Raw genomic sequence first — 26,438 nt, 5'->3', positions numbered from 1 at the left:
TCCCTCTGCCTGTGTTTTGACGCTCTCTCTGTGTCTCTCATGAATAAAAAATAAAATCTTTTAAAAAATAAAAATTTTAAAAATAATAAAAAGATATACCTAGTCCTAGAGAAAAATTTATATGGTAATAATCAACACCAAGACATATGTTGGTAATAGTAGTGAACGTCAAAGAAAAAGGGTACATTGTACAGGCATCCACACAGAAAAAGCAAGGCAAAAAGACAAAAAGAAAAATTAGCAAGGAGACAGGCAGAAGAAAGGCAGGCTGAAAGATGTATAAGTGAACTATTATCATCTTTAAAAATAAATCAAGAAATACATGGTAAGTTACAGTATATAAGATTATAAAAGTTATTTCTAAAACTATAAAACATTAAAATATTTAGAAAAATGGAGTAACAAGAGAGTAAAGGAAGGAGAAAAGAAAAAAGTAAATTTGTAAAAGAAGAAAAAATACCTAAAATAGAGAATGGAGAGCATGTAAGACAACATAAACATTGGAGTGCCTGGGTGGCTCAGTCAGTTGGTTAAACTCCAGCCTTTGATCTCAGCTGAATTCTTGATCTCACAGTTCTGAGTTTAAGCCCCACATTGGATTCTGCTCTGGGGGTGGAGCCTATTAGAAGAAAACAAAACAAAAAGAGTATATATATTTATGGGATAAATTCATCTATTAAAATAATCTCAGATTAGGTTAAAAAACAGACTTGGTTCCATGCTATATAGCAAACACATTAAAAACAAAATGACTCAGAATGGTTGAAAATAAAAGGAAAACTATAGACATCTCAAAGAGAAATTTGGAAACATGATATTAATATAGACAACACCCAAAGTGTTGGAATCAAGGAGGAATATTTTTAAACTGATTTGCAATCCATAATGAGGCTACACTACATATATCTTTAACCATGAAATAGCATAAAAATATGTATAAAATGAAAAGGTGCTTAAGAAGGGAGAGGGAACTTTGCTTGGGGGTAGAGGAATTCGGATCAGACCATAAACTAACAAAACTCCAGAGAATCTTCAAGGAGAAATGGACAATACAGAGTAAGAGAGAGGTTGAATACACATGCTATGTCATGAGAGATCATAGAAATGAAATTTTTTATAAAAAGCATAGTTAAAAGTACATCTGAGAATAATGCAAATAATGAGGTTCATCTAATAGATATGTATAAATGTATGCTTTAAAAAAATATATTTTTTGGGATCCCTGGGTGGCGCAGCGGTTTAGCGCCTGCCTTTGGCCCAGGGCGTGATCCTAGAGACCGGGGATCGAATCCCACATCGGGCTCCCAGTGCATGGAGCCTGCTTCTCCCTCTGCCTGTGCCTCTGCCTCTCTCTCTCTCTCTCTCTCTCTCTCTCTCTCTCTCTCTCTGTGTGTGTGTGACTATATAAATAAATAAATAAATTTTAAAAAATAAAAAAATATATCTTTTAAGATTTTATTTATTTATTCACAAGAGACAGAGAGAGGAAGAGACACAGGCAGAGGGAGAAGCAGGGTCCAAGCAGGGAGCCCGATGTGGGATTCGATCCTGGATCCCAGGATCACGCCCTGAGCGAAAGGCAGATGCTCAACCTCTGAGCCACTCAGGCATCCCAAAAAAATCTTTAAATAAAACTTTTGAGGGGGATCCCTGGGTGGCGCAGCGGTTTGGCGCCTGCCTTTGGCCCAGGGCGTGATCCTGGAGACCCGGGATCGAATCCCACGTCGGGCTCCTGGTGCATGGAGCCTGCTTCTCCCTCTGCCTGTGTCTCTGCCTCTCTCTCTCTCTCTGTGTGACTATCATAAATAAATAAAAATTTAAGAAAAATTTAAAAACTTTTGTAATGCCTATAGAACATTCTTAAAGAGCTTTACTGATATATAGTGCACATACTATACAATTCACTTATTTCAAGTGTACAATTCAATGGTTTTTACCCTATTCATAGGTATATACAACCATCAACACTTTTGATTTTAGAATGTTTTCATCACCTCAAGTACAAACCCTGTAACCTTAGCTATCACCTTTCTACCCCCTCATTAATCCCCACTGACCTACTTTGTCTCTATACATTTCTCTTTCTGGACCTTAAATAATTAATTACATGGAATCATATAAAATGTGGACTTTTTAAAAAAATTTTTATTTATTTATGATAGTCACACAGAGAGAGAGATAGAGGCAGAGACACAGGCAGAGGGAGAAGCAGACTCCATGCACCGGGAGCCCAACGTGGATTCGATCCCGGGTCTCCAGGACCGCGCCCTGGGCCAAAGGCAGGCGCTAAACCGCTGCGCTACCCAGGGATCCCCTAAAATGTGGACTTTTGTGACTGACTTCTATTAACTCAGCATGATGTTTTCAGGTTCATATAAGATTTAACGTGTATCAATACTTTATTCATTTTAATGGCTGAATAATATTCCATTGTATGTATATGCTACATTTTGTCTATCCATTTGCCCATTAATGGACATTTGGGTGGTTTTTACCTTTTGGCTATTATGAATAATGCTTCTATATAAATATTCATATACAAGTTTTTATGTAGACATATGTTTTCATTTGTATATACCTAGGAGTTGAATTGCTGGGTTATGTGATAACTTTAAATTTCATCATTTAAAGAACTCTCAGACTGTTTGCCAAGGTGCTGCATTATTTCACATTTCCCACTAGCAGTGTATGAGAATTCTAGTTTCTCAACAACCTTGATAACATTTCTTATTATCTGACTTCTAAAAAATTTCTTTTTACTTTTAAGAAAAAAATTATTAATTTATTTGAGAGAGAGAGAGAGCACCTGAGCACATGGGGAGGGGGGGCAGAGGGATAGGGAGAGAGAATCTCATGCTGAGTGTGGAGCCAGACTCAAGACCTCATCCCATGTCCCTGAGATCGAGACCTGAGCTGAAACCAAGAGTTGAATGCTTACCCAACTGTGCCACCCAGGGGCCCCCTGACTTTTTGATTGTACCTATTCTAGTGGGTATCAACTGGTATATCATTTTGCTGTTGATTTGTATTTCCTTCATGACTAATGATGTTGAACATCTTTTGCTTATTGGTCAGTTATACATCTTCCTTTGAGAAATATCTATTCAGAACCTATTCAGATTTTAATTTGTGTTATTTCTCTTTTTATTGAGTTCTAAGTGTTATTTGTATAAAAAGATACATTTTTCTGTCAAAGTTGATTTTCAAACGTGTGGGTTGTCTTTTCACTTTCTTAATGATATCCTTTAAAGTGGAAAAGTTTTTAATTTTAATGAAGTCTATCTCTTTTTTTTTCTTTTGTTGCTCATGTTCTTGGTGTCATGCCTAACATCTTTTGCCGAATCCAGGGTCATGAAGATTTATCCCTGTGTTTTCTTCTAAAAGCTTTACAGTTTTAGTTTTACTTTTAGGTCTTTGATCCATTTTGAGTTAATTTTTGTATATGGTGCAGGGTAAGGGTCTAATTTAATTCTTTCCCATGTGGTTATCCAGTTGTTTCAGCACCATTTATTAAAAAGAATTCTTTCTTCATTAAATGGGCTTGGCACCCTTACAAATATCAGTTGACAATAGATGAATGATTTATTTCTGGGCTCTCAATTCTGTTCCATTGATCTATATGTCTATCCCTATGTCAGTGCCACACAGTCTTGATAAAAAGCTTTGTAGTAAGATTTGAAATTAGGAAGTATGAGTCTTCCAACATTGTCTTATTTTTCAGAATTATGTTGGCTATTTTGTTCCTTTAAAATTCTGTAAGAATTTTGGAAGCAGCTTGGCAGTTTCTACAGGGGTATCAACTAGGATTCTGGTAGGGATTGTATTGAATCTGTGATCATTTTGGGAATTGTTGCCTTTTAAACAATGTTAAGTCTTCCAATCCATAAACATGGATGTTTTCCATTTATATAGATCCTTAATTTCTTTCCATAATGTTTCATAGTTTTCAGAATAGAAGTTTTTTGTACTCCTTTTGTTAAGTTTCTTCCTAAGTAATTTTGTTTGATGCTGTTGTGAATGGAATGGTTTTCTTAATTTGTTTTTTTGTTAACTGCAGGTGTATAACAATATAATTGACTTATAAATATTTACCTTTTATCCTGCAACCATGGTGAACTCATTTTAATAGTTCACATATAAATGTTTTATGTAGGGGAAGCCTAGGTAGCTCAGCGGTTTAGCGCCACCTTCAGCCCAGGGCGTGATCCTGAAGACCCAATATCAAGTCCCATGTCAAGCTCCCTGCATGGGAGAACCTCTGCCTGTGTCTGTCTGTCTCTCTCCCTCCCTCTCTCTCTCTCTCTTTCTCTCTCTGTGTCTCTCATGAATAAATAAATAAAATCTTAATAAATAAATAAATGTTTTATGTATTCTTTAGGGCTTTCTAGATATAAGATCTTGTCACCTGCAAATGTAGTTTTACTTCTTCCTCTGCAGTCTGCATGCCTTTCTTTTTTTTTTTTAGATTACCTTGGCTAGCACCTCCAGTACCATGTTGAATAGCAGTGGCAAGAGTGGACATTCTAGTATGTTCCTGTATAGGGAACAGACATTCTGTCTTTAAACATGAGTATGGTTTTAGCTGTGGGTTTTTCATAGATGCCTTTATCAAATTGAGAAAGTTCCCCTCTGTTCTTCGTTTGTTGAGTATTTTTATCAAGAAAGAGATCAGGGCGGAGAGGGTTGGATTTTGCTAAATGTTTTTTCTGTGTCTTTTGAGATGATCAAGTGAGTTTTGTGTTTTATTCTTTTGATTGATTTCTGGATATTGAACCAACCTTGTATTTGTGGGATAAATCTCACTTGACAAAAGTGTATAATATTTTTTATATGTTGCTAGATTTTAGTTTGCTGGTGTTTTGTTGAGGCTTTTTGTGTTCAAATTCATGAGAGATATCAGTCTATAGTTTTCTTGTGATGTCTTTGTTGGGTTTTATTATAATGGTAACACTGGACTCATAAAATGAATTGGGAAATGTTCCCTTTATGTTTTGGAAAAACTTGTGAAAAATTAGTTTTAATTCTTTAAATGTTTGGTAGAATTCAAGGGTGAAACTGTCTGTGCCTGGACTTTCCTTTGTAGGTAAGAAAATTACTACAGTAATTTCAATTTGGTTTCATTTTTTTTTCCTTTTTTTATTCTCTATTTCATTAGTTTCCACTCTGATTTTTATTATTTCCTTCCATTTGCTTTAGTTTTAGTTTGCTTTTTTTCTAATGCTTAAGGTAGAAGCTTAGAGTTTTTTTTACTTGAGATCTTTCTGCTTTCTTGTTATAGGCATTTTACAACCATAAATTTCCTCTTAAGATTTAGCTGTATCTGGGACACCTGGGTGGCTCAGTGGTTGAGCGCCTGCCTTCCGCCCAAGGGCATGATCCTGGAGTCCTGGGATTGAGTCCCACATCAGGCTCCCTGCATAGAGCTTGCTTCTCTCTGTGTGTGTCTCTCATGAACAAATAAATATTAAAAAAAAAAAGATTTAGCTGTATCTGGGGTGCCTGGGTGGCTCAGTCAATTAAGTGTCTGACTCTTGGTTTCTTCTCAGATCAATGATCTAGGGGTCATGGGATTGAGCCCTGCAGGTTGTACTTAGTCTGTTACACCCACACTCACCCCCGTGCATGCATGTGTCCTCTCTGTAAACAAATTAATAAATCTTAAAAAAAAGAAAAAAGATTTAGCTGTAATCTCTTAAGTCCATTGTCATTTATTTAAAGGATTTTCTGATTTTTCCTATATTTTCTTCTTCTTTAACCCAGAGGTTATTTTGGAAAGTTTTGTTCCCAAATCTTTTTCTCCTATTGATTTCAAATTCCATTCTCTTACGGTTGGAGAACATACTTTGTATTATTCCTATCCTTTTAAATTTATTGAGGTTTGTTTTATGGCCTAGCAAGTGGTCTGTCCTGGCAATATTCCATAGGCATTTTAGAGGAATGTGCATTTTGCTGTTGTTAGATAGAATGGTCTATGGGTGAGTATTAGATCTAATTGGTTTATAGGGTTGTTCCAGTCTTCTATTCCTTGTTACTCTTCTGTCTAGTTGTTTTGTCCATTATTGAAAATGGAGTATGAAAAATGGAGCATTGTGGTCTCCAACTTTTTTTGTTGAATTATCTTTCTCCTTTCTATCAGTTTTTACTTCCTGTATTTCAGCGCCCAGTTATCAGGTAGATATGTTTATAATCCTTACATTTCCTCATGGATGATCTATTTTATTATGAAATATCCCCCTTTATCTCTAATAAAATTTTTATTTTAAAATATCTTTTAAAATATTTTTAAAATATTTTTCTGATATTCTGATACTAGTATAGCCATTTCAGCTTTTTCATGGTTGCTGTTTGTATGATATGTTTTCCATCCATACATTTTCAATCTGTTTGTATCTTTATATCTAAAATATGTCTCTTGTGATAGCTTATAGTTGGATTATGTTTTTGTTTAAAAACCTGTAACAATTTCTGCCTTTTTATTGAATTGTTTAATCCATTCACATTTGTTATTATTGAAATAGTTGGATTTACATCTGCCATTTTACTTTTTGTTTTCTATATATCTATTCCTGGCAAGATGGTGGATTAGCTATCCTGAAAAGCTCCTTTGAAAATAACTAGAATGCTAGATAAAAATATCAAAACTATCTTCTTTTTTTAAAGAATTTTTTTTTAATTTTTACTTTATTTTATGATAGTCACACAGAGAGAGAGAGAGAGAGGCAGAGACACAGGCAGAGGGAGAAGCAGGCTCCATGCACCGGGAGCCCGACGTGGGATTCGATCCCGGGTGTCCAGGATCACGCCCTGGGCCAAAGGCAGGCGCCAAACCGCTGCGCCACCCAGGGATCCCCTCAAAACTATCTTCTAACACTTAACAGGGTTGACATGACAGTTAAGCATCTTAAGATCCCAAAGATAGAATGAAAACAGGAACCCCCCCTAGAGATAATTAAGCATTAAAGCAGACTGTCACCCTAAGGGTTTCAGCTGAATTCTGTAGATCTGGGGGTGGGGGTGGGGGGCTAATTCTACATGAAGTTGGGAGCAAAATAAGAACTTAGGGCACACCCATAGTGAAAAAGTCCTGCCTGAGTTTCCAGTAGGCTGCAATCTAAGTAAAAGAATAATTAAGAAATAAACACATCTGTGCAAAAGAGTAAAGCAAGGAAACTTATCTGTCTCCATCTTGGTAATGAGTTCAGGGAAAGAAGACAGTGGCAAAATCCTGAAATTTGTAACTGCATATCAACTCTCATACAGGTTTATAGTTGTGAATTTTGCATTGGTACAGTTTATTGGTGCATTGAACTACATGTGTGGGATCTCTGGGTGGCGCAGCGGTTTGGTGCCTGCCTTTGGCCCAGGGCGCGATCCTGGAGACCCGGGATCGAATCCCACGTCGGGCTCCCGGTGCATGGAGCCTGCTTCTCCATCTGCCTATGTCTCTGCCTCTCTCTCTCTCTCTCTCTCTCTCTCTCTCTCTCTGTGACTATCATATATAAATAAATTTTAAAAAAAAAAGAACTACATGTGTATCTGAATATACTTCAGCCTAGAATTTTATTTAAAATGGCCCTAGCTTTGTAGTGCCAACTCATACGCCAGACTGAAGCAGATGCACATCTCTCTAATGAAATTTCAACTAAGACCTCAAAATATTCCCCCAAATACAAAACTCATAGGGACCATGAGTAAAAAAGCATAAAGAATAAAATAAAAATGAAATGCAGAAATGAGACCCACAAAGACATGTTCAGGACTCCTTGGAAAAACAACTAACTCTATGATTGGAGCAGGAAATATAAAAGATGAGCCTGTAGCATCTTATAGTATGGAAAGTGAGGAGAAATCCTTACAGTGATGGAAGTATGTCAATGGGACACAAGAAATAAATAAAACAGCTCCCAGTGACCAAAGTTGCAGCAATTTGAGAAATATAGTGGTATTGAATTATAACCAAAGTTTGAATATCCATGAGTCCATATTGATATAAATAAATGATTGAATGAATAAATAAATAAATGGGAGCAAATAGTTCTTCTGTGCAGAATTCCAGATGTATGAGTATGTTTGGAGAGTGTAGACACTCTCACCCTTAAGCGCCAGAGCATAATTCCTTACTCTTTAAGAATGGATTGCTCATAAAAACTTCATTCCAAAAAGTTTAGCATAGGAAGGGAAAAGAGAGTAAGTTTATAGTGAAGAACCCTGACAAACATGACCTCAGCCAGGTAGTCAATGTCAACACCAAAGTCAACATGATAAGTCATGCTGATAGTGTGTACCCTTAATTTGCAATGAAAATGGCACTTTAAAGTCTTCCTCCCTAAAACCCATAACACGAGTTTAGTCTTGAAAAAAAACGTCAAAAACCCAAATAAACAACATTCTACAAAGTATCTGATCAGTACTTCTCAAATCTGTCAGGATCATGAGAAACAAGGAAAATCTGAGGTAGTCTCACAGACCAGAATAACCTAAGGAGATACGATAACTAAATGTAATGCAGTATTCCTAGATGGGATTCTGTAACAGAAAAAGAATATTAGGTATAAACTAAGGAAATCAGAGTGTAGACTTTGGTTAATAATAATGCATCTTGGGCAGCCCTGGTGGCACAGCGGTTTAGCGCCGCCCGCAGCCCAGGGCGTGATCCTGGGGACCCCGGATCAAGTCCCACATCGGGCTCTCTGTATGGTGCCTGCTTCTCCCTCTGCCTGTGTCTCTGCCTCTCTCTCTCTCTCTCTCTCTCTCTCTGTCTCTATGAATAAATAAATAAAATCCTTAAAAATAATAATAATGCATCTTTATTGGTTCCTTAAATGTAATAAATGTACTATATTGACGTAAGGTGTTAATAATATAAAAAAACTGGGTATGAAATATAGGAAAATATTTGTACTATCTTCAGTTTTTCTAAGTCTATTCTAAATCAAAAGGTTTACTTAAAAAAAAAACTCATGTATCTATACTGATATTAAGACAGATAAGATTCACTGATTAGGTAAGAAAAGGGGAGGCTCCTCTTTATAGTTAGAAAATCTCCATACTATAACCCTTATAGTAATAACAGATTTAAGCAGGAATCATCAGTGAATGATAAAACTAGTGAGTGAAATGTATGGGGGAAAAGTTTATTTATACAGTTTATTTATATCTATTACTCCTATAGAATTGTTCAAAATGCATAACTTTAATCACAGTGAAACTCAACAGAAACTCAAATTGAAGGACATTCTACAAATAACTGGCCTGTCTTTTTCAAAAATGTAGGTGTCATGAAGGACAAAAGCTAAAGAACTATTCTAGATTAAAGAATACTAAAAAAGACATGGCAGCTAAATGTAGTCATCCTAGATTGGACTCTAGCCCAGGGGAAGAATGACTATAAAGGACAGTTTGGGGCAAATTTCTGAAATTTGAACATAAACTTCACATTAATATATTAGTGTTAAATGTGTTTGATAATTATACCATGTTATAGAGTAAGAATACCTTTCTTATTTTTAAGTTTTATTTATTCATGAGAGACACAGAGAGAGAGAGAGAGGTAGAGACATAGGCAGAGAGAGAAGTAGGCTCCTTGCATGATGCAGGGCTCAATCCAGGCATCCCAGGATCACACTCTGAGCTGAAGGCAAACGCCCAACCACTGAGCCACCTAGACGTCCCAGAGAATACCTCTTTCCCGGGTATACATATTATAGTATCCCAGGGTGAAAAGACATGATGTTTACAACTTATTCCCTGGTGGTTCAGATAAAATATTAAAATATTAATAATATATAAATGTATATTTATATATTTATGGTTGTGAATTAGCAATTGATGAATCTAAGAGAAATATATGCAAGTTCATTATACTGTTTTTGCAGCTTTTTGGTAGGATTGGAATTTATTTTTATTTTATTTTATTTTTTTATTTTTTACAAAATAAAATTCTTCTTTACCAGAATGAGTCTGAAAAAGATGTTGGAAATGGTGTAGGATTTAGCCATACAAGATATTAAAATGAACTATACAATCATAATAGTTTAAAAGGATGCTGTTGGAGCATTTCAATTTTTCAATGGAAATAAATAAATACAATGAGAATCATCTACTCTGTGCCATTTCACATCAGTTTGGAATAGATGGATAATTCAACAAATAATAAAAAATAATAAATAATAATAATAAATAATTCAGAGATGCTTAGTATTTGAGGATGTGGAGGTACAGACTTAAGTTGTAGCCCTACCTTACTCCTCTTACCAAAATTCATATATATCAGAGATTTAAGTGTATAAAAGAGAGCATGAGATCATAAAAATTCTAGATGAAGGTATGGATTATTATTACTTAATAAGGTGAGGTGACAAAATCTAAAAGTCATAAAGGCAAAGATTTGATAAATTGGTCTACATTTTTAAATTTAAGTTTCTGCATGGTAGAAAAATATCATATGCAAAATCAATTTATAAATGGAAAGTAGGAAAACAATTTTAGACTGATATTGAGAAAAGGGATCACTTCTCGGCCTTTTGGCTAACATCAAGTGTGATATTGAGAAAAGGGGGCTAGTTTTCTTAATATACAAAGAATTTTTTTAAGTCAAAGATAGTCTAAATAAAAATAAAGAACATGAAAAAAAAATAAAAATAAATAAATAAATAAATAAATAAAAAATAAAAAAAAATAAAGAACACGAGAAGGAATTTTATGGTAAAATAAATACAAATAGCCATTAAAGATATGAAATAATACTTATTAGCCTTTTTAATAATTGAAGAAATACACTAAATGACAGATTTTTAAAAGCCCTTTAGAATAGCACAGATGAATAAATTTGATGCTGATAAAGAGTCCTGTTGGCGTATGGGGAAATGTATAGACATTTTCATAATACTACTCTTAGAAGTGCAAATTTATGGCAAATTTTTTGAGGAGGAGGGCAGTTTGGCAATATTTAACCGTTGTGACTTTATTAAATTAACATTTGTTAAGTAGAGCTCTGGGATGTCCAGTGGCTCAACAAAAGAGCACATGGAAATTGAAATAGAGAAGTTTATTACTCACGAGTCCTAGAGGAGGTACATGGCATGCTTTGAGGGGCCACACAGGAAGGTCAAGGCAAGATGCAGGCAGTGAGAATGGTAGGACCTGGGATATGCGATGCCTTTATTGGAGTCTACAGGTGGAGTAGTTTGGGGTTCCCAGACTAAGGTTGGACTGGTCAATTCAAAATCAGAAATAACGGTATTTTAATAAGCTGGGCAGGGTTTTTACCCTAAGGAGGCATGCACATGGGAAAGGACCTGGAAGGTGGGGGAAACTTTATCACAAGAACTTTTGGGAAATCATAGAAGGAACTAAATTTACTTATGACCCTACAGGTTTGTTCTCTACAAACAACAAGGGAGGGACTAGCATTCAAGGGAGGGACTAGCATTAGTTTAAAGCCCCTGAAGGCCATTGCCCACAGAAAATGGATGCTGAGGCAGAAATATTATATAGGACCACTTTATCTAAACTCTCAACACTTACTAAAACTGAAATAAATGTTTCCTTTCCCCAGCATTTCCACTTGCAGGAGTTCTACACATAAAGTTGTATCAAACATACAAAATCACACACACATACACGAGGATACTCACTGCAGCATTTTTCAGGGGAATAAACAATTGGAAACAACCTAAATATCTAGTTAAATTATGGTATGTCAAATCAGTTAATATAAAATACTTGCATATACATAAAATATTTTTTTCATTGAACAGATATTGTGTATTACTTTTTTTAATAAATTTATTTCTTATTGGTGTTCAATTTGCCAACATACAGAATAACGCCCAGTGCTCATCCCATCAAGTGCCCCCCTCAGTGCCCGTCACCCATTCTCCCCCACCCCCTGCCCTCCTCCCCTTCCACCACCCCTAGTTCATTTTCCAGAGTTAGGAGTCTTTATGTTCTGTCTCCCTTTCTGATATTTCCTACACATTTCTTCTCCCTTCCCTTCTATTCCCTTTCACTATTATTTATATTCCCCAAATGAATGAGAGCATATAATGTTTGTCCTTCTCCGATTGACTTATTTCACTCAGCATAATGCCCTCCAGTTCCATCCACGTTGAAGCAAATGGTGGGAATATTGTGTATTACTTGGCAGCATTTTATCTAAATGGATATACAGAACCGGCCAGTGGAAAGTAGGCCTGAGAGCCCTTTTTCACCTTAAATTCTCTGCATCATTTCAATATTTTACAATGAATATGTTTAACTTTAATTTTTAAAAAGTAGTAAATCATTTTTAATATACTTTGATATATTTGGAGAGAATTTTGTAAATCCTCTGATATTGAGAAAAGGGATCACAGTTGCCAGTAATGTATTAAACTAACACATTATCAGAAGTAGATAATGATTTGACCTTTACCCTTTTTTTTTTTTTTTTTTTTTTATTATTTTTACTCTTAAAGAAGTGCTATGAGGGATGCCTGGGTGTTTCAGTCAGTTAAGCATCTGACTCTTGATCTCAGCTCGGGTCTTGATCGCAGGGTTGTGAATCACATGAGTTTAAGCGTGGCGTGGAGCTTGACCAAAAGAAAAAAAAATAACTGCCATGTGATAGGATTATCTACTTTCATTGTTCATTGAGCCCGTTATACTCCATGCACTCAACTTGCTTATTTTCTACTCTTTACTATATAGTTTACTTCAGTCCCAAGTCAATGGGACTGTGTTGATTAAAAATACTGATGTTGGAAAACAAATATATTTTACAGTCATGTTATCTGTTTCCTCATTCTTTTACTTTTGCTTTTTTCTTAAAGATTTATTTATTACTTGAGAGAGAGAGTAAGAGTATGAACGTGAGCTGGGGGGAGGGACAAATGGAGAGGGAGAATCTCAAGCCGAGTCCATGCTGACTACAAGCCCACTGCTGGGCTGGACCTTACAACCTTAGATCACTACCTGAGCTGAAATAAAAAGTTGATCACTTAACCAACTGAACCACCCAGACACCCCATACTTTTGCTTTATTTTTTAATATATTGTAGCTAGCCCTTTGAAATTTTCTTTTATCCAATTGCTGTAGTATCCTTCCAGAAATACAGCCATAATCATGTAACTCCTCTGCTCAATATGGTATGGTGACTCTTAATTTCCAGTAGTAAGTAAATTTAAAGTCCTTAGCCTAGTGTTCCAAGCCCCATGTAATGTGTCCCCAAATATCCACCTACCATTCATTCTTTCTTCCTGGATCTACCTATTGGCCATTTTTATGTCTGTTCAAGTTCTTTACTCTTAAGTTATATGAATTCTTTATATATTCTGGGCATTAACCTCTTATCAGATATATAGTATGCACATATTTTCTCTCATTCCATACATTGCCTTTTCACTTTGTTGTTTCCTTTGCTGTATAGAAGCTTTTTAATTTGAGGTAGTCCCACTTGTTTTTGTTGCCTGTGTTTTTGGGATCATATCCATGAAATCATTCCCAAGATCAGTGTCATACAGCTTTTTCCCCTTTATTTTCTTCTAGGAGTTTTATAGTTTCAGGCCTTACATTTAAGTCTATAATCCATTGTGAGTTGATTTTGTGTAAAGTGAGAGTCTATTTTATTCTTTTGCATGTGGATATCTAGTTTTCTAACATCATTTGTTCAAGAGCCTGTTCTTTTCCCTCTGGGTATTCTGAGCACTCTTGTTGAAGATCAGTTAACCATATATGGGTGGATACATTTCTAGGCTTCCTGTTCAGTTGGTTCCAAGTAACCTTTCCTACCTTATTTTACCTACTGCCTTTACTTTGTAAATTGTATAGTCACCCAAACTGAATGTTTACATTCAATTTTTTGCCTAATGCTTTCCCATCCTTATGCTACTTAATGAAACGAGGGGAAAGGCCAGCATGATTGGAATAAGAGTAAGAGAAAGTTGTTAAATAGAAAATGATAGGTCAATTTACATTTTTAAAGATTATTATTTGAAGAACAGATCAGAAGAGGATAGGAATGGATGCCTTTTTCCCCTTTTTTCTTGCGTAATTACTCTGGCCAGCACTTCCAGTAGTATATTGAATAAAAGTGGCAACAATAGGCATCCTTGTCTTGTTCCTGATCTTGAAGGAAAAGCTTTAGGTTTTTACCATTGAGTGTGATGTCAGCAATGGTCTTGTCATATATGACCTGCATTATATTGAGGTACATTCCTTTATATTTTATTGAGAGTTTTTGTGATGAATGGTTGTTGAATTTTCTCAAATACGTTTCCTGCATCTGTTGAGATAATTTATGGTTTTTATCCTTCATTTGGTTAATTTGATGTATCACATTGATTTGTGGATGTTGAACCATCCTTAAATCCCTAGAATAAATCCCGCTTGATCATGATGTATAATCCTTTTTATATATTGTTGAATTTGGTTTGCTAATATTTTGTTGAGGATTTTTGCTCCTATGTTAAGGATATTGGCTTGTAATTTTCTTTTCTTGTAGTGTCCTTGTCTGAGGTCAGGGCAATGCTGGCCTCATAAAATGAGTTTGGAAATGTTCCCTCCTCTTATAGTTTTTGGAGGACTTTGAGAAGATTTTGTATTGATTCTTCAAATGTTTAGTAGGATTTACCTGTGAAGCCATTTGGTCCTGGATTTTGGTTTTTTGGGAGGTTTGAGAGTCTTTTTATATTTTAGATATAAAAGCAGATCCATGTATCTTACTGTAGTCTAGGCAAATTGTCTTAGGGGTTCTCAGTATTTAATGAACATTCTGATTGCCAGTAATCTGTAGTGTGGGCAAAAAGGATCCCATAGTCAAAAGTGTTACTTTGTTGCACATTTATGTCTTTGTTTCTACTCCACAGATGTGTATATTAGTGTGTACAGTCAGGGTTTATAATTGAAAGATGTTCTTACATCTAAAAATACCTGTCTTGATATAGAATAATGACTTTCAAAAACTGAAGATGGTAAATTTTATGTTAGATGTATTTTACCACAATAAGAAAAATTGGAAAAATGTGAAGATGGATCAGAGAAAGGAATTTTAAAAGCCTCTAAGACATATTAGAATGTTATTTAAATCCTACCTGTTTAATTACTAATGATGAAAATGAAGTCTCAGGTTTCTTAACTGAAAATAAGATTAACAATACCTATCTCTTAGTTTTATCAACAAGATTGAATTAAAAGGAAAAAAGAGATATAGCATTTATTATAACACTCCACATGTAGCAGACAGTGAATACATAGCAGTTGCTGTTATAATCCAGAGAACTAAAGTGCCTTCCTAAGGTCAAACAGCCAGCCTCTGGCAGAACCTAACCTAGAATCCAAGTCTTTTTACCCTTAGTCCCTTGAAGTTTTATTGTGCCAATCTGGCCCATAGGCACATGGCTAGCTAGAATCCTTTGTGCAGGCAGGGCATTTTCTGAAACCTTACATAAAACTGCCCTTTCCTTAGGTATCTTTATCTCGAGAATTAAGTGTGAATACCATTTCTAAAGGGAACGCAAATATTTTGAAAGTCTTTCAAAATCTTTTTTTTCTCCTTTTCAGAGTCCAGATGTCATTCAGAATTTGAAAATACTACCCATTCTGTCTTCAGGTCAGCCAAGTTTTACTTTCATCATCCTGTGCACCTACCAAGTGATCAAGATTTTTGCCATGAATCCTTAGGGAGGAGTGTTTTCATGAGGCATTCTCTGAAGGATTTCTTTCAGCATCATCCAGACAAACAGAGAGAACACACCAGTCTTCCTTCCCCTCGTCAAAATGTGGAAAAGACAAAGACAGATTATACCAGAATAGAGAGCCTCAGTATCAATGTAAACTTGGAAAACGATGTGATGCATACTGCTAAAAGTCGGGCTAGAGATAATCCAAAGAGTGACAAACAACTTAATGATCAAAAAAGGGATCATAAGGTCACCCCAGAGCCAACAGCTCAGCACACAGTGAGTTTGAATGAACTCTGGAACAGGTATCAGGAGCGACAGAGGCAACAGAGGCCTCCCCAGTTTGGTGATAGGAAAGAACTTTCCTTGGTGGATCGACTGGATCGTTTGGCTAAACTTCTTCAGAATCCCATCACATATTCTCTCCGGACCTCTGAAAGCACACAAGATGATAGCAGAGGAGAAAGAGATGTTAAGGAATGGAGTGGTAGACAGCAACAGCAGAAAAGCAAGCTTCAGAAAAAGAAGCGGTATAAAAGCCTAGAGAAATTTCATAAAAACGCAGGAGAGCTTAAAAAAAGTAAGATGCTTTCTACTCATCAAGCTGGAAAATCCAATCAGATTAAAATTGAACAGATTAAGTTTGATAAGTATATCCTGAGAAAACAGCCAGATTTTCACTACAGAAACAACACTTCTTCAGATTCTAGACCCTCAGAGGAGAGTGAGCTGCTCACAGATACTGCCACCAACCTCCTTTCCACCACCACTTCTCCTGTGGAATCAGATATATTGACCCAAACAGATAGAGAGGTGACCTTGCAGGAGAGGAGTAGCTCCATCTCCACCATTGACACTGCCCGACTGATCCAAGCTTTTGGCCATGAGAGAGTTTGTCTGTCACCCAGGCAAATTAAGTTATACAGCAGCATCACTGACCATCAGAGGAGATACCTTGAGAGGCGGAGCAAGAAGAACAAGAAAGCATTGAATATGAATCATCCCCAAATGACTTCTGAGCACACCAGAAGGAAACACATCCAGGTACATGGCTACAAATTCCATCTGGCAATGTGACTGCCTTTTTCATGGACTTTTTAGTTAAGCTTTGCACACAGTTGAAAAAAAAAAGCCAATTGCCCTTTCCTCACTATCACATTTCTTACCAGCTGGAAAAGAGTGAGAAAGTGTAGTACAGTGCTATTGTGAGTTGTCATTCTTTTCAACACTCAGTTATGAATTACCCTTTGAATGGTAATTGAATGAAGGGCTTTGCCGCTAAATGCTTCAGAATCTGCAAAGTATACCCCTGGCACAGGGGAGCTTCCATTTTAGGATGACCTCCATTCTGAACAATAGTGCCTGGCTTTTTTTGTTTGGGGCTTTATGGTTTATTCGTTCCTCCCTGTCTTTCAAGAAACTTTTAGGTGTTTAAAAAAAATACACAGATACACACACACACATATATAAGTAATACAATAATGATTTTTTTGAGTAAATGAAGAATTAGAATGACAGAAAATTAAACTAAATCCAGGGAGGGATGAGCTACAACATGATCTTTAAAAATAAATAAATGAAGGATTGTGATTGATAAGAAGACAAGGTGAAGCCAGAGGGGAGATCAATATACCTGTGGATACAGTTGCTAGAAGTGAGTCATGAATTTCGCAGTTTTCTAGCAGTTGGTGATGCTAAAATTTTGTGATCAATTACACAAGTCTGTAATATAAAAACACACTAAATTTTCAAAAGCATTATAGGTATTTCTGATACTAAGACCTAAGAGAAATTTCTCTCATCTGTCCTCGTAAAGAAGGTACCACAGTGTATGTAACACACACCAACAGCATCCTTAAAAGAGATTCAGTAACAACACCCATAAGGTTAATAGGACCTTAGGTTAGGGAGTTCGGTAAAGCCAGATTTCAGGGGGTCAGCAAGTACGGACTATTACTTTAACCCAAGAATAAAATTGAGGGTATCTAGAGGAGTGCTCTCCAAAGAGGGATGCTTGAGAAATGGGATCATTGAGTATAGAAAGATATTGAAAGAAAAATACTAGACTTGTTTTTATTTTTCTCAACCTTTTAAAATTTATATTTTTTTAAAAAATTATATTTCTGTGCATGTTTTATAAGTAGTATAGTCATAATTTTTTAACTTATAAATAAATATCTACTTTAATTTGTGCTTAGAAATACTTTATCAATAGAACTGCATGATTAAAAAATAGAACTGCATGATTAAAAAAAACTTAGAGAACACTTGTGTAGAGGAAAGGAGGCACAAGACCTTCAGGCAGTTTGCCATAAATATTTCTCATAATTGAGGTTTTGGTAGGTATTAAATGATAGTGATTACATGTAGAAATAGTACGGTATGACTCTTTTTAAGGTAGGTGAAGAATTGAGGATGAAACAGATGAAGGCTTTTTGTTCTATAGGGAAGATAAGGACAAAAGATCTTGGTAGAGGGTTTTTGTGTGTGTGGTGAAACACACTTTACATAAAGTTTACAATTTTAACCATTTTAAAGTGTACGATTCCATGGCACTGAGTGTACTCACAGTGTTTTATATCATCACCACTATCTGGTTTGTGTACTTTTTCATCACTCCAGCAGTCACCCTCTGTTGCCTATTCTGTGTATTTCATATAAATGGAATCATACAATAGATGACCTTTTTTTTTTTTAAGATTCTATTTATTTATTCATGAGAGACAAAGAGGCAGAGACATAGGCAGAGGGAGAAGCAGGCTCCCTGTGGGGAGCCTGATGTGGGATTCAATCCAAGGAGCCCAGGATCACGACCTGAGCCAAGGGCAGACACTCAACCACTGAGCCACCCAGATGCCCCATATGTCAGACTTCTATCACTTGAACATATTTTTGAGATTCATACACGTCCTATCATGTATCAGTAATTTATTGTTTTTTTTCTGAATGATATTTCATTGTGTGTATATACTACATTTTTTTTATCCATTCATCTGTTCATGGACATTTAGGTTTCCATCTTTTGGCCGCTGTATAAAGCAGTAATGAACATTTGTATATAAGTTTCTATTTAAACAGCTATGTACAGTTCTTTTGGGTTATATACTCAGGAATGGAAATACTAGGTCATATCGTAATTCTGTGTTTAGTTTATTGGGTAATTACCAAACTCTTTTCCAGAGAGGATATACCATTTTCTGCTCCCAAGAGCAATGTCTGAGGGTTCCGATTTCTCCACATTTGCCAGCACTTTTTATTTACCTTGTTTTGTGGGTTTTTTTTTTTTTTTTTTGCCATACTAATAGTTGTGAAGTGATATCTCATACTAATTGTCATTTTGATTGTGGGTTTGATTTGCCTTTCCCTTTCCTAATGACTAATGACATTAAGCATCTTCTCATGCACTTGTTGGCCATATGTATATGTTCTTTGGAGAAATGTCTATTCAGGTCTTTGCCCACTGGTAATTGTTTATCTCTTTGTTTTTGTATTGCAAGAATTCTTTATATATTCTATATATATAATTTGCAAATATTTGCTCCCACTCTCTGGGTTATCTTTTCACTCACTTGTTACTGTCCTTTGATGCACAACAGTTTACTTTTGATGAAGTCTTATTTTTGCTTTTGTTGCTTATGCTTTTGTTGTCATATCTAAGAAACCATTGCCAAATTCAAAGTCTTGAAGACTTATCTCTGTGTTTTCTTTTAAGTATTTTATACTTGTTGGCTCTTTCAGTTGCATATTTGATTTTTTTGGGCTAATTTTTGTGTATGATAATGAGGTATGGGTCAAATATCATTCTTTTCCCCATAGATAGCCAGTTGTCTAGCACCAGTAGTTAAAGAGACTATTCTTTCCCCATTGTATGGTCTTGGCACTCTTGTCAAAAATCAGCTGATGATAGATATGAAGGTTTATTTCTGGGCCCTCAATTGTATTCCTTTGATCTATATACTTATCTCTATTCCATTGCTGCACTGCTTTTGATTACTGTAGCTTTGTAGTAAGTTTTTAAATTGAGAAATGTGAATTTCCAGTTTTGTTCTTTTTCAAGACTACTTGGCTATACAGCCTCCTTGTATTTTCTTTTTCTTTTTTTTTTTTTAAGATTTTATTTATTCATGAGAGACAGAGAGAGAGAGAGAGAGAGAGAGAGAGAGAAAGAAAAGCAGAGGGAGAAGCAGGCTCCATGCATGGAGCCTGACATGGGACTTGATCCTGGGTCTCCAGGATCAGGCCCTGGGCTGAAGGCGGCGCTAAACTGCTGAGCCACCCGGGCTGCCCCGCCTCCTTGTATTTTCATGTGAATTTTAGGATCAGCTTTTCTTTCCATTTCAAGGTCATGGGGATTTTGATATTAATTGCATTAATCTAGATTGGTTTGGAGTTTATTGCCATCTTAATATTAAGTCTTCTCATCTGTGAATACAGTATCTATTTCAATTTATTTATATTTTTAATTTCTTCCAGCAATTTTTTTGTAGTTTTCAATGTATGAGTCTCTCACTCTCTTGGTTAAATTTTTTATCTGATTTTCTTGTTCTCTTTTTTTAGTCTTAATTTTGGTAAAATACATATTACAAAATGTATCATCTTATCCATTTTTAAGTGTGCAGCTTAGTGGTACTAGGTACATTCACATCATTGTGCAAACATCACCATTCTCCATCTCCAGAACTCCTTTCATCTTGCAGAACTGAAGCTCTGTACCCATTCAAACAACTCCTCATTCTGCCTTATGCTCAACCCTGGCAGCTACCATTCTACTTTCTATCTCTATGAGTTTGACTACTCTAGGTACCTCATATAAGCAGAATCGGACATTATTTGTCCTTTGGTAATAGGCTGATTTCATTTAGCAAAACATCCTCAAGCTTCATCCATATTGTAGCATGTAACAGGATTTTATTTTTTTAAGAATGAATGATGTTCCATTGTATGTGTATAGCACATTTTGCTTATCCATTCATCTGTCTGTAGGCACTTGGTTACTCCATCTTTTGACTGTTGTGAATAATGTTGCTGTGGATATGGGTGTGCAAATATCTATTCAAGAGCCAGTTTTCAGTTGGGGGGGGGGTATATTGCCAGAAGTGGAATGGCTGAATCATATGATAATTCTGTTTTTAATTATTTGAAGAGCTACCATACTATTTTTCCCAGCAGCGACACCATTTTACAATCCCACTAACAGTGCATAAGGGTTCTGGTTTCTCCACATCTTTGCCAACACTTGTTTTGTTTTTTATAGTAGTCATCCTAATGGGTGTGAAGTGGTATGTCATTGTGTTTTGATTTGCAGTTCCCTAATGATTAGTGATGTTGACATCTTTATGTGTTCATTAGTTATTTGTATATCATCTCTGGACAAATATCTTTTCAGGTCCTTTGCCTGTTTTTTAATCAAGTTTGTTGTTGAGTTGTAGGATTTCTTTATGTATTCTGGATATTAACCTCTTAAACCTCATTTGCAATTTTATTTCTATTCTGTGGGTTGCCTTTTCACTCCATTGATAATTGTTTTTGGATGCACAGGCATTTTTAATTTAGGATAATCCAATTTGTCAATTTTTGCTTTTGGTGTCATATCCAGAAAATCATTGCCAAATACAATGTCATTAAGGTTTTCTCCTGTTTTCTTCTAAGAGTTTTATGGTTTTAGGTCTCTTGTTTAGATTTTTAATGCATTTTGAGGTAATTTTTTGTACATGGTGTAAAGTAAGACTTCAACTCATTCTTCTGCATGTGTATATCTAGATGTCCCAGCACCATTTGTTGAAAAAAAAGACAGTCTTTCACCCATTGAATGGTCTTGGCATCCTTATCCAAAATCATTTGACCATATGTGTGATGGGTTTATTTCTGGACTCTCTATTCTATTTTGTTGGTCCTATGTCTTTCTTTATGCCATACCACACTATTTTTTGTTTATTGTATTTTTATAATAAATTTTGAAATCAGAAAGTGTAGGACCTCCAACTTTTTTTTCTTTTTCAAGACTATTTTGGCTATTCAGAGTCCCTTGAAATTCCATATAAATTTTAGTAAGTTTTTCTTTTTGATGCGATTTTAAGTATAATTGTTTTCTTAATTTCATGTTTGCATTATTTATTGCTAGTGTATAGATACATAATTGATTTTTGCATGTTGTTTTTATACTCTATGACTTTGCTGAATTCATTTGTTAACAGTTTTCTTGTGGATTCTTTTTTTTTTTTTAAGATTTTATTTATTTATTCAAGAGAGACAGAGAGAGAGAGAGAGAGAGAGAGAGAGAGGCAGAGACACAGGCAGAGGGAGAAGCAGGCTCCATGCAGGGAACCCGACATGGAACTCGATCCTGGGTCTCCAGGATCATGCCCTGGGCTGAAGGCAGCGCTAAACCATTGAGCCACCTATCTGCCCCTCTTGTGGATTCTTTAGGATTTTCTACGTCTAAGATCATGTCATCTATGGCTTGAGATAGTCTTAATTCCTCCTTTTCAACTTATGTGCCTTTTATTTATTTTGCTTGCCTAATTGATCTGGCTAGAATTTCCAGATGTTAGTGTCAAATAAAAGTGGCAAAAGTGGACATCATTGTCTTGTTCATGATCTTAGAAGGAAAGCATTTAGTCTTTCGTCTTTGAGAATGATGTTAGCTTTGGGTTTTCATATGACTTTTATCATGTTAAAGAAGTTTCCTTTTTTTCTTTTTTGATGAGTATTTTACCATAAAAGCATTGTGGTTTTCGCCAGATGCATCAGCATCTACTGGGATGATCACCTGAGTCTTTTCTTTTTTCCTTTTATTCTGTTAATATGGTGTATATTGATAGTCACATTGAACCGACCTTGCATTCCTAAGATAAATCCTTAAATATTCCTTTGTCTTAATATATAATTCTTGTCATATGCCACTGGATTCATTTTGCTAAAATTTTGAAGAGGACTTTTGCATCTCTATTTCTAAGGGATATTGTTCTATAGTTTTTTTGAGATACCTTTGTCTGCCTTTGTTATCAGGTAATACTTAATAGAATGAGTTAGGACACTGTCTCTCATCTTCTGTTTTATGGATGAGTTTGAGAAGAATTGGTGTTAATGATTGAAACTTTCTTTAAATGTTTGGTAGAATTCATCAGTGAAGCCACTAGTCATGTGGTTTTCTTTGGGGGAACATTTATTGCTGATTCAATCTTTGTTGTATGTCTACTCAGATTTTGTTTCTTCTTTAAGTCAGTTTGTATAGTTGGTATGTTTATAAGAATTTATCCTTCTCTTTTTTTTTAGTTAATATTTTATTTATCTACACTGTAATCTTTATGATTTACTTCCACTTGCTTTGGGTTTAGTTTGCCTTTTTTTTTTCTAATTCTTTACAGTTTAAAGTTCAATTACTGATTTGAAATTATTATTCTGTGTAAGTGATGAATCACTAAATCCTACACCTGAAACTAATATTAAACTATATGTTAACTAACCGGAATTTAAATAAAAACTTGGAAGAAAAAATTATATGTTTTTTTTTTTTTTTTTTTTTTTTTTTTTAATATATAGGTGTTTACAACTATGAATTTCCTCTGAGCACTGCTTTTGCGGATATAAATTTTTTTCCCCTAAATTCTGCCTTCACTGCATTCCAATGTTTTGGTATGTTTTGTTTTCTTTTTCATTCATCTCAAAGCTTTTTCTAATTTCCCTTGCAATTTCTTTTTTGACCATTAATAGTTTGACTGTTTGAATTACCACATTTTTGCTTATTTTCTAAATTTCTTTCTGTTATTGATTTCTAGTTTCAGTCCACTGTGGTCAAAGAATAAACTTTGTTTTATTTCGGTCCTTTTAAATTTATTATGACTTGTTTTATAGTCTAGCATGTGATTCTCGTGGAGAATTTTCAGATGCCCTTGAGAGGATTGTGCTTTTTTTTGGAGCGTTCTGGCATGTCTACTAGGTCTAGTTGATTTATAGCATTATCAAGTCCTCTGTTTCCTTCCTTTTATCTAGTTATTCTATCATATTGAAAGTGATATATTGAAGTCTGCAGCTATTAATGAGGAACTATTTCTCCATTCAAGTTCTGTTCATTTTTGCTTCATATATTTTGAAGTTCTATTATAGGTATATGTTCATAATTGTTATATCTTCTTCATGGGTTGACCCTCTTATCAATAAATAATCCCCTTTATCTCTTGTAATGAGTTTTAACACAAAGTCTCTTTTTGTCTGATATTAGTTAGAGCCACTCAAGCTTTCTTCTCATTTCTATTATTTGCATGGGATATCTTTCCCATTCTTTTACTTTCAAACACTATGTCTTTGGATCCAAAGTGAGTCTTTTTCAAAATGGAAATGGTAATGTGGGACAGCAAGGGGATGACAGTTTGGGTGGTACATCTTCACTTGAAGGAAGAGGACCCTGTTGATTGAGGACCCTGTCCTTCTCTGGTGGGTGCTATGGAGGGGGCCAGAGCCGAATGATTTCATTCCATTAATAACATCTGGTAAAAATGGTATGGCACCAATAACATTCTCAATGCAGGCTGTCACATACTGACATTTGCCAGGATGGGTTTGTAATAAAGACAAAATGGACTTTGTGATAAAGACAGGATTGGGGGTCAGCCTTTCCTGAGTGTGGATTTCTTTCTCACCCAAAGGTCCTGACTACAGGTTCCAGAAGTAATAGCTTGGAATTGTAGGATATTACCAGAATAACACATATATCTGACCCCTTCTGATGAAAGGAACTCAGTTGGCAGCAATACAAATCCTATTCTTAAGAATATGATACTGAATCTAATTGAAATGGGCTCAGGCATCAATCCCACCACATGTCTTTGTGTCATTTTAAATTATAGCTGAGCCTTGAACAGCATGGATGTGAACAATATAGCTGGGAAATATCCACTTATATAACATGATTTTTTGCTACCTTCAGGTGTCAGCATCCTTTTATCCTGTGTTGTTCAAGGGTCACCTGTATAAGAAAACAGCCTCAATGCAGGTGTCTGTATGATCTTATTACGTTTGCCTTAGTTGGGGCACCTGAGTGGCTCAGTCGGCTGAGCAACTCTTGATTTTGGCTCACATGATCTCAGGATCATGTGAGGTCGAGCCCTGTGTCAGGCTCTGCACTCAGTGGAGAGTTTGAATTCTCTCTCTCCCTCTGACCCTCCCCTCCCTTCTAAAACAAATAAATCTTTAAAAATCTTTGCCTTAGCTTTTAAAATGAGTGAATGAATGAATGAATGAGTGAGTGAATGAATGAAGTCTTTTTTAGACAACATGTAGGTGGATCATGGTTTTTTTTAATCCATTTTGCCATCTCAACCTTTTAACTGGAGAGTTTAATATACTTACATTTAAAGTAATTACTGATAGAAAAGGACTGGCAATTTTGCCATTTGTTAATGTCCTACTTAAATTTTTTCCTTTTCAGTTCCTCTATTACTGCCTTCCTTTGTATTTAACAGATTTCCTATAATGAACCATTTTGATTCCTGTCTCATTTCCTTTCCTTTATATTTTTTAGTTATTTTCTTAGTGCTTACCTTGGGAATTACAATTAACATCTTACATGTATAACAACCTAATATCATATGATACCAAGTTTCAGTAATATACAAAAACTCCTACTTCTGTATCACTCTGCCTCTTACCCTTTTATTTATCTTTTAAGATTTTATTTATTTGAGAGAGCACAAGCAGGGGGAGGGGCAAAAAGAGGAGAAAAAGACTCCCCACTGAGCAGGGAGCCTGATGTGGGGCTCAGTCCCAGGACCTCAGGATCATGACCTGAGCCCAAGGTAGACACTTAACCAACTGAGCCACCCATGTGCCCCTGCCTCTGATCCTTTTAATTGTTATAGTCACAGATAATATCTTTAGACTTCCTGTACCCATTAACATAGATTGCTTTTTGGTTTTGTGGTTTGTTTTTGTTATTTTGTGTTTTTTTGTTTGTTTTTTAGCATTTGTGCATGTGAGTGGGAGGGGGGCAGAGGGAGGGAGAGAGAGAATACCAGGCAGACTCCACTCCCAGCATGGAGCCCGAAATGGGGCTCAATCTCATGACCTGAGCCAAAATCAAGAGTTGGACACTTAATGAACCCAGACACCCCTACGTATTTATCTTTGAAATCTCATCGGAAAAGAAAGGGGAGTTATAAACCAGAAATACTATATTACTGACTTTTATATGTATCTATATATTTGTGTTTACCACTTTTATTTCTTCATATAGCATCATATGGTTTTATTGTTTCACATGGCTTCATGTATTGCCTCTTTTTCTTTCATTTCAGCCTGAAGGAGTACTTTTAGCAGTTCTTATAGGACAAGTCTTCCAGTAATGAATTCTTTCAACTTTTGTTTATCAGGGAATGTCTTTTTTTTTTTTTTTTTTAATCAGGGAATGTCTTAATTTCACCTTCATTCTTGAAAGATAGTTTTGCCAGATACAGATTTCTTTTTTCAGTTTTTCACATCACTTTAAATGTCATCCTATTGCCGGTTGGCCTCCATCATTTCTTATGAGAAACTGGCAGTTAAATTATGGTCCTTCTGTATTACAAGTTTCTTCATTCTTACTGCTTCAAGATTCTCTTTATCTTTGACTTTTAAGAGTTTATTATGTGTCTTGGTGGGGAGTTTGTTCTACTAGGAGTTCATTGAACTTCTTCAGTTTTAGATTCATATTTTTTATCAAATTTGGGAAATTTCCAACCATTATTTCTTCAGATATTCTTTCTGACTCTTCCTGTCTCTTCTCCTTTTGACACTCCCACCCT

At 35.5% G+C, this 26,438-nt stretch overlaps 1 protein-coding gene across 1 annotated transcript in view; it reads left to right on the top strand.

The window, feature by feature from the left end:
- Window positions 1–26,438, top strand: part of ALMS1 (ALMS1 centrosome and basal body associated protein) — a 215,567-nt gene that overhangs the window by 158,564 nt on the left and 30,565 nt on the right. Inside the window, exon 19 of the mRNA XM_038561747.1 lies at window positions 15,542–16,704. Coding sequence (XP_038417675.1) covers window positions 15,542–16,704 — 1,163 coding nt within the window. The remainder of the gene's footprint in view (window positions 1–15,541; window positions 16,705–26,438) is intronic.

Source organism: Canis lupus, chromosome 17 (genome assembly GCF_011100685.1).
Source record: "Canis lupus familiaris isolate Mischka breed German Shepherd chromosome 17, alternate assembly UU_Cfam_GSD_1.0, whole genome shotgun sequence".
Classification (NCBI taxonomy): Eukaryota; Metazoa; Chordata; class Mammalia; order Carnivora; family Canidae; genus Canis; species Canis lupus.
This window is presented reverse-complemented; position numbering and strand designations above follow the sequence as displayed.